Source organism: Engystomops pustulosus, chromosome 9 (assembly GCF_040894005.1).
Source record: "Engystomops pustulosus chromosome 9, aEngPut4.maternal, whole genome shotgun sequence".
Classification (NCBI taxonomy): domain Eukaryota; kingdom Metazoa; phylum Chordata; class Amphibia; order Anura; family Leptodactylidae; genus Engystomops; species Engystomops pustulosus.
This window is the reverse complement of record NC_092419.1, coordinates 53,305,430-53,320,450: the sequence shown is the minus strand read 5'-3', so window position 1 is coordinate 53,320,450 and position 15,021 is coordinate 53,305,430. Positions and strand designations below refer to the sequence as shown.

The following is a 15,021-nucleotide window of genomic DNA, read 5'->3' as shown; positions in this document are numbered from 1 at the left end:
GCACTGTCGCCCAGGGGCCCACTGAAACCTGGAGCTGGCCCTGCTTCTACTATATACTGCAGTACAGCAGTATTGCAGTGTATGTTAGTTTTGCTAGTGATCTTCAGCAGTAGCTTAGAGATCAAGTTGAATGACAGGCCTGGGAGTACAGTATAGGCTCCTGGTTTTCATAATAGCCGATTGCTGCCCTCGGGTAACCTCACCAGGGGTCGATGATTGAATCAGTTTTTCTGCTGTGGACTTTGTGAGCCACATAAAATGAGCTTGAGGGTTGCATGTGGCATGTGTGGTCTAAAGCATTCTGCTAAGGTGCACTATTCTGATAATACCTGTGGTCCTGTGCTGTGTATTTTAGAAGCTCAGCCAACTGAAGAGGGTACTTGCAGATCTTCTGTACAGGTGTCAGAAGGAAGCCATCAATGGCAATGTCGATCATTTGTTGCAGTAGTCGGCATGCTTCAAAGAAATGCTGGTACCGGCCATCCTTCATCAGCTTGGAGAGCTCCATGCAGGCATCCAAGTGATTATTGCAGTACTCTGAGTAAATCCAGAACCCATCTTGCTGTAGAAAAAATAGAGAGAGAGAGAGTATGTGGATAAAAGCAGACATATTGAGATAAACTTCCGAAATGACTGAAATAATCAAAAACAACAACTAAGAAGAACTTTGTGAAAATGAAAATGAAAATTAAGGGCCCATGTCAATTGTCATCTTCTCTATATTAAAGTGTCTGTACTAGTAGTACCATCATTTCTACACATCTATTCATCCAATTAATTCTACAGTCTGGTTTGAGAAACAATGAAGTTTTTTTATTTTTTTTTTTGGGGGGGGAGCCATATTATAACTGGTCAAAGAGTTAATTGGATGAGAGTTTGAAGAGATTTAAAGGGAATGTATAATCACTTTTCATTTAGCATTATCTCCTGATTTTAGACTTTATACTATTTTCTGTACCTGAGCTTCTAGCAGCATTAAAGGGGTTGGCCACATGAACAGGGAAAGTGTGATACCCCCAAATGGTCACCTATATATTTTACTTACCCTGCTAAAGTTTCTCGTTTGTCATATGACCTCCTTGGCAGAAGGACTCGGGATAGCAAGCGGTATGCATACAGTAATGACTGAATGGCTTCTATTTTCTATTATTTTTTTATTACGAAAAAAATTTTTTATCTAAAAATTAGTTTAAGACGTACATTTTGATTCAGACCTCCTAAGGATGGATGTGAGAAGACTAGAAACCAAGAATAAGACTAAGGGGGTCATTTATCTTATCTCTGTTTTGTCATTTTTACGTTTGCTTCTTTGGTAATCTCACTTTTTCCTTTTGTTAAATGAGTTTTTTTCAGATCTCTTTTTGAGACCTTTGTTACAAATGTCGCAAAAATGTTACACAAATGTCTCAACTCCATTTTCTAGGTTTTCCTTAAGTATGGTTTGGTCTGAAGTGTTTTGCTCTAAAAAATTACGCAACTTTTGGACAATTTGAAATGATAATTGTCATTTGCCACATTTAGCACATCTGGAATAGAAGATAAATGTGTCCTACTGACGAAAAAAACAAATGTAGAGCGGACATTTCAAAATGTCCCCAAAAAGGCGCAAAAATTGCAATGCGCCAAAAAATGTCTCAAAAAAACAGAAAAAACAGGAAGAAAAATAAAGATAAATGACCCCCTAAGAATTGCATTATTAACCCCGAAACCAATAAAAACAAGAATACTGACATATGTTTTAGCTGGATTCTAGTTAAATCAACCCTGCACAACATCCACTATCCTAACATTACAATAATTATTCAAATGAATGGAATTAGTATTTTTATGCCATTATTATTTTAATTTCACTGTAAGAAATATCATACAGTGAGATTCTAAGGGACAAATGGAAAGTAGAGACTAATAAAGATAATGACTGGTACAACAATATTTACACATCACTAATTATAGTTAACATGGAGGCCATGTATGTACTCTCAGGCTCATATATTGATACATCCGTCCTTCAGAATAACATATAAAATAAATCATTGAGACAAATAAACCAGAATAGGCGACGCGACACATTCACTAGCTAATAGCCTCGTTTTCCAATGATATTACAGAGAATGATCCATCTCTCCTCCATCAGCTAATACCTCATAATGAGGCACATTGATTAAATGCAAATGCTTTGACCTGTCCAGTCCCTGAATGCCTGTATCTTGCGGCAGCATATGCAACCTGTCTAATCAGAAAGAAAAATGAGGCATAATGATTCCTCATTAAGAACTATTGCAGCTACCTTTGTCTCATTTGAGCATGTTTTCGCATATTGCATTCACCCGCCTCCAACACCCTGATAACGTTTTTTAATGTTTGATCATAAGTGAAAACTGACTTGGAAAACAGTAAAATTTGGACATTTTATATATTATGATAAAGAAGTGGTTTCAGACGAACCATCACAGATGGTAAATGCAGTTAGACATGGTTTCGGTTCAGGCAATCGGAAAGTATTCTACAGAAGTTTCCTCTAAATGGAAGGGGAGGTGTTATCATTCTAGAGCATACTAATGAGAAAATTTACATAAAATCAAGTTGATTGAAGTCTGAGCTTAAGAAACTGCACTTCTTTTTTTGTAGGCCATGGATATGTTATGTAACCTGCAAGTAAAATATTCCACTGTAGCTGGTAATTTATGTGACATGAAAATGCCTGAACTATAAAAATCTAAAAAGTATTTATCCCATACAGTGAATGCAGCAATAAAAAATCAGAATATGGTGACACAAAGATGCGGGATAGAGTTAATGGGGCAGATTTATCAAAAATGTTGTAAAGTAAGACATGCAGAGATCATGCTACAACAGGTTTATCAGTGTCTGATGCTGGATGATAAATCCGGTGTCTCATATTACTTTGCAACTTCTTATTAGATGTCAGTGTACACCCAAGATCTGTGTCACAATTCTGGTGCAATAGGATTATTTTTGGAGCATGATGGAAAAATGGACATCTTACACTCACCATTGCTCACCATTACCCCCTGAACAACATGTGACATAATAGTACGTCACAGTGCCTTTAAAGTACATCTACCACCAGGATTAAGGATTGTAAACCATGTCCCCTCTGGCAGGATCTGCTATACTTTAAGCTTCCGATGACCTTGTTTTTAAGAAAAAAAGGCTTTAAATATTATGCAATTAAGTCTGAGGGGCTCCAGGTTGCTTTAACACCTATGGAGCTAAGAGCCCCTCAGGCTCATTTGCATCATTTTAAAAGCCTTAAGGCATAAAAAGCTAAAAGAAGAGTGGACCCTGCCAGAGGGGGCAAAAAACAGTATGTCAGTGTAATCCTTGTGGTAGATGTCCTTTAAGGGTGCTTGAAGAGGGCACACTGGCTGCCTGTTATCATTGGTGTTAACCTCGACAGCCTCAAAATCTTGACGGGATAGTCAACCCCCTTAACATCAGGTAGTGACGATCCATCACCATGACAGTATGAGACTCCAGGGCTTGTCATTTGTGAAGAATTGTTACAGTGTGTGCTGACAAGTTATGGATATGTGAAGGTGGGGATCAAAAAAAGGAAACACAAGGCCATCTGTGGCAATGTGTTAAAGATGTCAGAGATAGAGAAGGAACTGACTTCCCATACACAGTTGTCATGTATATCATACATTTACCAGGGGGGGAATTCACCATGACCGGGATATTAACCTCTGTTTAGGTCTGTGGGAATTTGAGTTGTTACCCCCTACAAATAAGTTTAGTGCAAAAGACTTGATGCCATCAGCCCTTCTTGACCTTTCCTCAAAGCAATTGTAGAAGGAAGAAATTGGATAGCAGGATCAGATACTGTCATGGTGCACCCCACTCTCCATTACCTTGTGTCTAACGCCAAAGCATGGAGATTCCTGCTCCACCAAACCCTGGCTAAAGTGGATGCGTGATTGGCTGAGCATTTCAAGGAATTTCCTGTCTTTCAAGAAACAACAGGAAGTAGGGGGCAGCGAGGACCCAGGGAGTTCCTGAATTATAGTAAGAGGCGATAAGTGACAGGTCAGTCCCATTTTTTAATTTGAAACTCCCCATTCTATCACACATTTAATTAATTTACAATTGTTGGAAAATCAGTTACTTGGTCACCAAATTAAATACGGTACATATATATTGATTCCAAATTGATCGCCCGCCTGGCAATGTCTATTTTTAGTGTGCACAAACACTGGTCATCACACAAACCATCCTTTGACCATAAGAGGTGAGGCATACGAAGCACATGTATTTAAAAATGAATTGTCATGCCCATGAATGCAGACTGCACTTGTGAAAACAGGACTGTGCCCAAAAGGCTCTTACATAATAGTGGTCTATTCATTGCAGATAAAAATCTAAAAAAGGGGAATAATAATTTTCTTGACGTTCCCTGACATATTCACAGATGATGAAGGCCAGACCTGTGTGGCTTATGTAACAGCACGTTAAACTAGGCTGAAACCCTCGGGCATTTAGTCAACTGAAGTGTAATGTTCATTCTACACGCTGGGCCGGCGCATTTTACTGCTCAGCTGCTGTCATTTAGGCAGTGTCAAAAAAGCAGACTCAAAGCCATCCCCAACAGCAGCAAAACCTGCGTGGATCTTTAACCCATTTACTACCAGGGTCAACACTCTACTAGACTGCCTATCAGTTTCATATTTCATTGTTGTGACATCTGGTGCAGGCTGACATGCTATAAAATCCCTGAGATGTTACTAGTAGTCCAGACACATCCATACAAGAAGTTATTATGCAGCCTTCTATGACACAGGGCCTTCTAGGACAGGGATTTCTAACCTTTATCCTTAGCTGTCAAGCCTCATCTATACAACATTTACAATTATTTCTCAATTTACCTTTCCTTTGTCTCCAGAACCAAGTATACGTTATAATATGTTAACAAGAGGTCAATTATTTTGCTAAACCATCGTCAACTAATATTCCATTGGTGAACACACCTCTGAGGTAAAGGAAATGTGACTTATGAATCAAGTTTTAATGTTATTGCTTTATTTTAGTGATTTTTTAGTGATTTTTATTTTAACACCTTAGTGACTCGCCTATTTTTGGCTTTAAACAATGAGCCATTTTTGCAATTTTCCCTTGTCACATGCCAAATGCAATATCATTTTATAAACCACTATCATAGAAGCCATGCCCCCTTCCTGTTGCAGCAGATATATCAGGTGGGTGGATGTGCATGGCATTGTAAATGTCCACAGTGAATGTCCACAGGTTTTAGAGAGTATGCAGGCATGGGCATCAATGTCCCATACTGGCCCACTTCATCCCATGCTGGGGGGAAAATAATCACAAATATTGGTGTTTCTCGAGCCATTGCAATTAATTCAGGAATTGTATGCCAAAAATACTTCTATAGAAGTCCAGATAAATCTCCCCCATTAATCTCGGGTGTCCCCAACTTAAGGACTCACAACTTACAGACGACCCCTAGTTACAGACGGACCTCTCTCTCTCTGCCCACTATTAACTCTGGTGGAGCTCTCTGGATGCTATTACTTTAGTCCCGGGCTGCAATAATCAGCTGTGATGCATCTGTAAAGATGTTTAATAGATAATCCTTGTTCCAATTACAGCAAAAAATTTTGAAAGCTACAATTACAAGTTCCGACTTGCATACAAAATTCAGCTTAAAGGAAACCTACCATCTTGGATCTACCTATTAAGGTAGATTCGTTGGCAGGTTCAACTAGTGAATGACATGGAAGCCCTTTTTAGGGCTAATCCTTGAGTGGCCTGCAACTTTATATATTTTTTATCACCTAATATGCAAATATGGTAGGTTTTCTTTAAGAACAAACCTAAAGAATCTATCTTGTATGTAACTTGAGGAATGCCTGTATATGGAATATGTATATGCGCTTAGAATGTGTATCCAAGTGGAACATGTACAGATCATACCAGTTTAGTTAAATATACTATAAATACACTATATACACAGACACATATAAAAAGACACATATGGATGTGTATTTGACATGAAATCAGAATAAACCATCCACATTTTAGGTCAATTAGGATTACCAAAATTATTTATATTGGCCTCATGCCAAAATAATGATAGAGAGAGGAATATTTTAAGGCATTTTTAATACTTTCCGCAAAGACAAAAGTTTACATACATTTCATTAGAATTTGGTACCACTGGCCTTGGTTTGACTTGGGTCAAACATTTTGGATATCCTTCCACAAGCTTCTCACAATAGTTGGTAGGAATTTGGGCCCTTTCCTCCAGATCTACTATAACTGTTTGTAGGCCAACTTGCCTCCTGGCTTTGCTCATAAATTTTTGAGATGCCCTCTGCAAACCATTGATTTTGTTATCATTAAACCACTTTGTAATCAGTTTGGCATTATGCTTCAGGTTATTGTCCATTTGGAAGACCCATTTGCACCCAAGAATGAACGTCCCTGGTGATGTCTTGAGATGTTTCTTCAGAAGTGCCACATAATGTATCTATTTTGTGAAGTGCATTAGTCACTCCAGTAACAAAACAACTGCACAAAATCATGCTACCACCCTAGTGTTTCACAGTTGGGATTGTGTTCTCAGGCTTTCGAGTTCCTCCCTTATTCATTCAAACGTAACAATGGTCATTATTTCCAAACAGTTCAATTTTACTATCGTCAGACCACAGGACAGGTCTCCAAAAGTAAGGTCTTTGTTCCTGAGTGCAATTGCAAACATTATTCTAGTTTTTTATGCTTCTTTTGGTGTAATGGCTTCTTCCTGGCAGAGTGACCTTTCAGCCAAAGCACATCAATTTCTGGGGCACAGAGCTCGTCTCCTTCCTGAGTGATATGATGCCAAGACATTGCAACTTGTTTGTTCTTGAGTATAATTGTCTGTACAAAAGAACAAGGCACTTTCAGGTTTCTGAAAATTGCACCTAAGGATGAAATAGCTTTGTCCACAATTCTCCTTCTGATATCTTGGTTAATTTCAGATTTTCCCATGATGTTACACAAAAAAAGCGATGTGTTTCAGATACATCCACATGCGTATCTCTAACTCAGAAGTTGCCAATAGACATACCAGAAGCTTCCAAGGACATGTCATCAAATGGGCTCTACCAGATTGTTTAAAGTCATAGCAAGTTTAGTGTATGTAAACTTTTGACTTCACAAAAAGTATTAAAAATGTCTCTCTTTTTATTATGGCATTTGGTAAATATCCATAATCTTGGTAATCCAAATTTATCAAAAACAGGAAAGGTTTATTCTGATCCCATGTCAGACAGTGAGGAAAACATGCATATGTCTTTTTAAAACTTCTGGTTTAAACTGTATATGCAAGAAATCTTTATATATAGTGTGTGTGAGTGAATGCATATTTTCTATACAGTGGTACTATTTACATGGTGTTGGGAGAGATAATTGTCATCTTAGTTGAGATAACTGTATACTGAGTTTAGGATGTATTAGGCCCCTTTCACACAAACGTTGGGGAGACTGATATCTTGCAGCACAATTTGGTCCCCACACCTATGGTGCCCGACTGCGGTATGGTGTTCACACATGTGTGTCACCGTAATGTCCATGGGAAGAAGATAGAGCATGCTGTATCTTTTCCTGTATGTTTGGCTTAGCACCATACCTTGCTATAGAGAGGGAAGGGGTGCGCAGCACTTGTGTGAAAGGGACCTTAGTCATGTACCACTTTGGTGCCGTTTGACACTTGCGTGAAAGCACCAAAAATACTGACCATGCAGTCAGTTTGGACATGCACGGTGCATGCACTGTACTTCACCGCACTGGAAATGTGCCAATAGAAGGGTACGGGACTGTAAACTAGGCCCACGGCTTCTGCACATGTTCATATGCATGATGCCTTACAGATCAGGCCAGATAACAGGAATATTCTCCCCTCTTTCTAAAAAAAAACTTAACCCCTCCCAAAAAAATAAATAAAAACAGAACACAAACACTTTAATGAGTAGGTGCAATATAACACTTAAATTGATGTATAGCATCAACTGCTGCATAATATATTAAAATGAGGGGGGCAGCATTTACATTTTTACTTAAGGCAGCAAAAAGGCTATAATCTTCCCTGCCTTAGAGGATCCACCAATTATAATAGTTGACTTCACAGTTTATCTTCGCCCCCCCCCCCCCCCCCTTACACAAAAATCTCAGTACAGGTCACAGAACTCTCGAAGAATCTATTCCACAGACTTCAATTTAAAAATCTCCAGGCTAATGAAATTATGATCCATGTGGCTGCTGCAAAGCATATCTCTAAATACAAGAAATGTAAAAACAGATTGGAAAAGATAAATAGGTTTTACTATCTGTTTTTAATTAGTAAAAAGTCAAAATAAGTCAAATACTCCCTGTAAGAAGAAATGGCCTAAACCACAAGCTACTTGAAGGCCACATGTCACCCACAATGCTATTATCCGATGGCTTGTGAAATATATTTTCCATATCAAACCGGAGAGTTATGGCATGTTACAGATATGGTTGTATATGCTTGCTGTTTACCATGGTTGCCGTTAGGTGCCCATAGGTAGTAGCAACTTCAGGAGCTAAGAAATATAAACCATCAATGATTCACTATTCACTATTTAGTTTAATAAGGCATAACTAAGTGTATTGGTGGAAAATGGAGCAGCAGTTTATATGATTAAAGGGATTGGCCATTTAAAAAAAAAAATATATATATAAGTTGCCCATTTGCCTTTGCTGCCTTAATAATAACCTGAATGTTCATCAAGTGATACAGCAGTCCTGCTACTTACATTTGTGCTGTTTGCAGACCCTCTGTGATTCTTTGTTTACATGTGTGAACACTGATGAATAGGAGGAGAAAGACACAGTTGGAGACCCCATTAGGATGGACTGGAGCAGTGAGAGAGGAAGTTGTGTATATATGCAGAGGACAGCATGGTGAAAACAGGTAAAGACTGAAGCTATCATAGGAGACAAAGAGATTTATTAATAAGTGGCCAACCCCTTTAAGCAGTTGGTGCAAATCTCAGGTGGTATTCAACTTAACACAATGGAGAATAACATAAATAATCAGAAGATAGGGATAAAGCTCAAGGGGTTAACTATTTTGCCACTTCACCTATCAAACATTGGAACCCCCTCTTATACTTTCTGGCGTTCTTGCTCTGATACATACTCTAAAGACCTTGTTACACCAAAGAAAGCTCAATACCCTTCACTTGCAATGTATCCAGGTCAGTCTAAGAGAATGGGAGGTTATCCTCAAAGCTTTCCTCCAAAAAATAAATGCATTTTGTCTCACCGAGTAATAGATTGACTGGTTGTGATGGATGGTTCATGGTATCCCTATGGAGACAAGAAGCACTTAAGGAGCAATCCTCGATAGCAAAGACTTTATGATTTTTTCATGAAGCGTGAAGTGAATTAAAGACTCCTTTAGTGCATGGTATGTATATATTTATATATTATTGAATGGCATCTGATTTACAAGCATGGTTGCTATTTGTTATGTTGCTTTATGGATAGGTGACTGATCTGGCAAGCTCTGTGTAGCGCTGCGGAATATGTTGCCGCTATATAAATAAAAGAATTATCATTATTATTAGGTGAAAAAAATAAACACAAATCCGCTCTACCCCAGGTGCTTTATTCTGAAGGACGCATTCCACACCTTTGAATTAGTATACAACCAGAACAATCAGCACTCACTTGTTTGTATAAACAGTGGCATAGTCTTTATTGGTCCAGGATAAAAGCACTACAAATATACAGCCATGAAAAACGCCATCTGACGCGTTTGAGACATCTATGTTATCAATGACTAAAGACCAAAAGGTCTGAAACGCGTCAGCATCATCTTTCATTTTCATGGCTGTATATTTGTAATGCTTTTATCCTGGACCAATAAAGACTCTACCATGTTTTATAACAACAAATGAGTGCTGATTGAATTGTTCTGGTTTTATGGATAGGTGGCATTTTCATGAAAGTGTATTAGGTTGAGAAACAACTTCAAAACAAGTATGACAAAAAGTGCATTGAAATTCAAGAAAATGTAATAGTGACTATAAATTAGAATAGTGAGATTACCCTGAAACAATAACTAGGTGTTAAGCCTCTTTATGATGCCACATTCTTGAAACACACAAGAACCTCAATACATTTTTATGACCAAATTTGCAAAAAGAAGCCCCTTTAACTGTGCAGCTTGACAATAAATTGTGGCCTAACAAGACTTAATGTTTTACAGCCCATTGAAACCTACGTGTTCTAGAAAGCATGGTCCTATTTCACTGAGATGTGGCTCCTCATTATTGTACTGCTTCTCGAGGTCTCTGACAAAGCCCATCTGGAACCGGTAGATGTCCTCAATGTTCCCGAAGATGACCTTCAATTGCTCGTCACTGAACATGTCTCGCCGTTTCCTGCACTGCTTTAAATAACCCTATGAGAGAAATGCAATCACACAACAGGGTTAAAAAGCAATGCATGACAAAATTATACATAGACGTAGCTTTTCAGAAACATAAATCAGGGTGAGATTTTTTTCTAAATTACATGTTGAATCCATCAATTGTTTGTTGATCCATGCAACTATCTTTTTACATTGCTTGATGCTTCTAAAATGAAATGAAAATAAACCTTTCTAAAGTTGATTACAAATCTACTAGGAGTGAGTTTGACTATAGTATCTGACTACACAAGTTTATTTGTAGTCTGTCGCTATGGACATGTCTACATCCAAACTTTAACTGAAAAACTTGAATAAAAGGTTGTGATGGTAAATTAAATAACATGAGTACCATACCATCTACTTTATTATATTATAATATTTATATATTATGTTATAATATTTAAACACTACAAGCTCTATGAATTCTGTACAAAAACTGTACAAAAACAGGTCATGTGTATTCATACAGGACACATAACCATGCAATACCTTCCAATGTCCTTTTTATTTATTTTTTTTTAGTTTATTTTAAAGAGAACCCGTCATGCAAAATAACCCCCCTAAACTAAATATATTTTCATAAACTGCCATTATAGAGCATTGCCTCTATTCCTTCATTGTCCCTCTGCATGCCTGTAAACCTAAGCAATGAGGTCCTAAAGCTGTATGCAAATGACCTGTGAAATGTCCAATGAAGCATTAGCATATTCAAGCTGTCCACTCTATTCATGAGTGGGAGGCACAGCCACACCCCCAGTGCTTGACTGACAGCCTGTATAATGATGTGAGGCTGTATAATGATGTGCTTCCTGGTGTTGGTGGCCACACCCCCTGTAGCCTGTGTGTGTGTGTATAGGAGAGATACAGCAGCTCCAGGCAGCCATGTTACAGCAGAACATGTCAGATTCATGTGTAGCTGATGTCTGTGTCTCTGACCTGTATATTAGGGAGGATACAGCATGTCAGCAGATGCAGCACACACACTAGCCATGCTTTACTATACATTACACACAGACATGAGCAGGGGGAGGAGAGGGGAGGGGTAACAGCAGTGACATCACTGCCTCTGACCATGTGACCCGCCTCATTTACATGGTAAAGAATAGATGATTTTATAATGATTAATGTATGAAATAACTAGATAAAGGCTGTGATGGATCCTTGTGAGCTGCTCCAACAGGTAGAGGTGACAGGACTAGTGGCAGAGACCTGATGACAGGTGTCCTTTAACTTCCTAAATATAGTAATTAGTATTTCTGCATACCTAGCCAAACAGTGAACACTTATCAATGGTGTTAAAAAAAACACAGTAAGGACACTTTATAAAGGTCAAACTTCATGCAAATTGCAACAAATTTATAAAACAGCACACACTGCATAATATATTTAGCATTACAAGGAGATCAGTTTGAGCTTAATATGTAGGATGCCAATTAATGCTGTGGCTTTAATCTATTGCAACGCAAAGGTTATTAGTTGAGAAAGACAGATCTCGATTCTTGGAGATGGGATGCCACAAAAAAAAATTAGTTGTAATCCAAGCACATTTACATGCTGGTATGTGCGCCCTCTTGCAGGATCTGCTCTTTTTTAGCTTTATATGGCCCTGTTTTACATAAAAAGGCTTTACAAATTATCCAAAATAACCTTAGTGACTTCAGGCTCAATTAACAAAAGCTACAAACTCGGAGAAAACAATCCTTCAGATACTGTAATTGAAATATACCTCTGTCATACAAAATGCAATGGATGTGCCACTCAAATCAGCAACTAACCAAAATATGACTAGTGGAAACTACCATAATGTAAAAAACAAATAATCTTTATTGCATAGTGGTGGATAGCATAACACAAAGGATACCTGGACAGCACAGCCAAATACTTTGTAAGGTACAAAGATAACATGCAAAGAATGCAGGAAATATAGCCAAATAATAAATCAGTAGACCTCTTAATAAAAAAAAGCTAATACAATGCTATATGAATGAATAATACATGAAAGGCCTAAGTCTTACAGTACATAGGATTACAAGGGATGGTGCTGGGTAGTAGGACACACCAGTTCAAAAAACTAACAGCCAGTCACATACAAATACATGGGAAGACACCTCATGTTGTAATACGGCATCAGTGGGGGTTATTTATCATTGCTTTTGTAGGCTTTTTGGGCATAACTAAGTTTCAAAAAAGTTGCTTTGAGTTTTTTGTGACTTTTCACTGCTAAAAAAGTTGCACAGGGCTATTTCTGCCACTGTTTTGGCATAAACATTGAATTACTGTGCAAAGCCAGATTAATAACTTGTGACTTTTTAAAAATAAATCCCATAGTCACTCCAGTCCCCTGCCGGTGTATGTGCTGGGAAATTTTATGCATCTTGCAACTCTTATCTCAATGTTTTGAAAGGAAATCTCAGACATTGGGGCACATTTACTTACCCGGTCCTGTCGCGATCCAGCGGCGCATTCTCCGTCAAGGATTCGGGTCTTCCGGCGATCCACTAAGGTTGTGCGCCCGATGTCCACCAGGTGTTGCTGCTGCTCTGAAGTCCGCTGGAGTTTGCCAGAGTTAACTATCCTATCCTGGGTGCAGGTAAGCGCGTGTCAAGCGACACATTTTTTTCTTTTAAATACTGCGTTTTTTCCGAATCCGTCAGGTTTTCCGACGGCCACACCCCTGATTTCCGCTGCATGCATGTCGGCGCCAATGCGCCACAATCTGATCGTGTGCGAAAAAAACCGGGGCAATTCGGCGCAAACCGGTAATTTTTGGGAAACCCGATGAAAAAGAGAGATTCGGGCACTTAGTAAATGACCCCCGTTAAGTAGAGCATAAGAACATATATTAAAGGGCCAAGCCACCAAGCCAATGAATAGAGACATAGAACTGTCCCAAGGAGTCGTCCTAATGCTAAATAACCCCCAGTGTGTGTATCTTATCGGCATGTGAGCTGGTCTGCCGGAAGTACGAAGGAAGGGAGGTAAATGCCACTACGTTGATGATCCCTATTGGTGTAAGTAAGGTGTAAATGGGTGTGTGTGCGTGCAGTCTACAAGTGTGATGAATAGTCAGGATAATAAGGGTAATAATAGTAAATGGACACTGTGGGGCATATTTATCAGGACCTCTGCGCAACGCCAGTGGCGCAGAGGCCCTGAAATAATCGCAAATGCTAGCTTATTGCTAGCTTTTGCGATTATTTGCCATGTTGCGCCACCTTCACACCAGTGGGGTGTGAAGGTGGGGTGCGGCCGGCCGAGCGGAGGGCGCAGCCGGCCGGGGGTGGGCCGGCGTGGGGCGTTACTATCCCCGCGTCTGTGCACTCGCTGATAAGTCGCCGGCTGTGTTTTTTTCTACGCCAGGCCCTGCCTGCCGTAGGATAAACGCTGCACAGCCGGCTGCCCCGATACATCAAGAGGCGGAACCACGAGCGCCAGCGTTTGATAAATATGCCCCTGTGTGTGGAAAATAGAGTTTAAAAAATAACTGTGTAAAAATATCCTACAACAAGAAATGCAAAGTATTCTTTTGAGGCAGCCATATGCCACACAACTCGCATTCAACCTCCAAAAGTCGGAACTGAAGATTTGAATAAATTGATGCCAAACCTTTTTACAGAATGAGGGTAAGTACCATACTTACCATACTTACCAAGTATGTTTAGATCTGGAAGAAAGCATTATTTCCTTTTTTTAATCTGCATACATTAACAACATTGGACCACAACGTTAGCATCGATCTTTGGCTGGTAAATGGATGATGGGTGGAGCTTATCAAAGGGGGAGGGTGTATTATCATTTTATCCTCATGCATGATAAATGCACTTAATTTTTTGCTAATTTTTTTCATCTTTTTCTTCCCTCTTTCTTGATTTCCAAGGAAAAAAACTTATAGAAAAAACTATATATTTCCAAGGAAAAAAATATATATAGGAACTTAATTAGCTCAACAATATCAGATCAGTGGGAACCCGCCATTCAGACTCCTGTGAATCAGCTTACTCCAGCAAAGGGATAATGGAGAACATTTATTAATGGTTATGTGCTTGTTTGGGGGTTTTATCTTTTGTGGCTGTTCTTTACACAGTGTCTGTGCCCCAAAAATCTCAGTTTTCCCACACTCACAACTTTTTTTTTGTTGCATCAAAAAACAGACCAAGCACCACAAATTAATAAATTCCCCCAATGATCTCCTTTACACTTGTATGAGAGTTCAGTTGCAGTAACTGGTGCTGGTCCCTACAAAGAGAATAGAGATAGATGCTAGATCCATATATTCAGCTGATCGTCAAAGTTCGGGTGACCTATCTTGAGGATCAATACTTAATGAGGATCAATATTTAGATATTCACTGCAGGCTGTATTACAATAAAAAAAGTCACCCTGTACTATCTGCCGGCGTATGAATGGAAAGGGACTGTATGGCAGAATACCCAGGAAGACTCCACTTCTTACACAGAAACATAAAAAAGCCAGGCTGGAGTTTGCCAAAACTTACTTGAGAAAGCCTAAAACATTTTGGGAGAATGTTCTCTAGTCAGATGAGACAAAAGTAGAGCTTTTTG

At 39.0% G+C, this 15,021-nt stretch overlaps 1 protein-coding gene across 2 annotated transcripts in view; it reads right to left on the bottom strand.

Annotated features, from left to right (window-relative positions):
* The window catches only part of ARHGEF9 (Cdc42 guanine nucleotide exchange factor 9), a 277,721-nt gene that overhangs the window by 49,368 nt on the left and 213,332 nt on the right, over positions 1-15,021 (bottom strand). For both annotated transcript variants that reach the window (XM_072123413.1, XM_072123414.1), the window contains 2 exons: positions 10,271-10,450; positions 330-562 (listed from right to left, as the gene is read on the bottom strand). In XM_072123413.1, the coding sequence (XP_071979514.1) occupies positions 330-562; positions 10,271-10,450 (413 nt within the window). The remainder of the gene's footprint in view (positions 1-329; positions 563-10,270; positions 10,451-15,021) is intronic.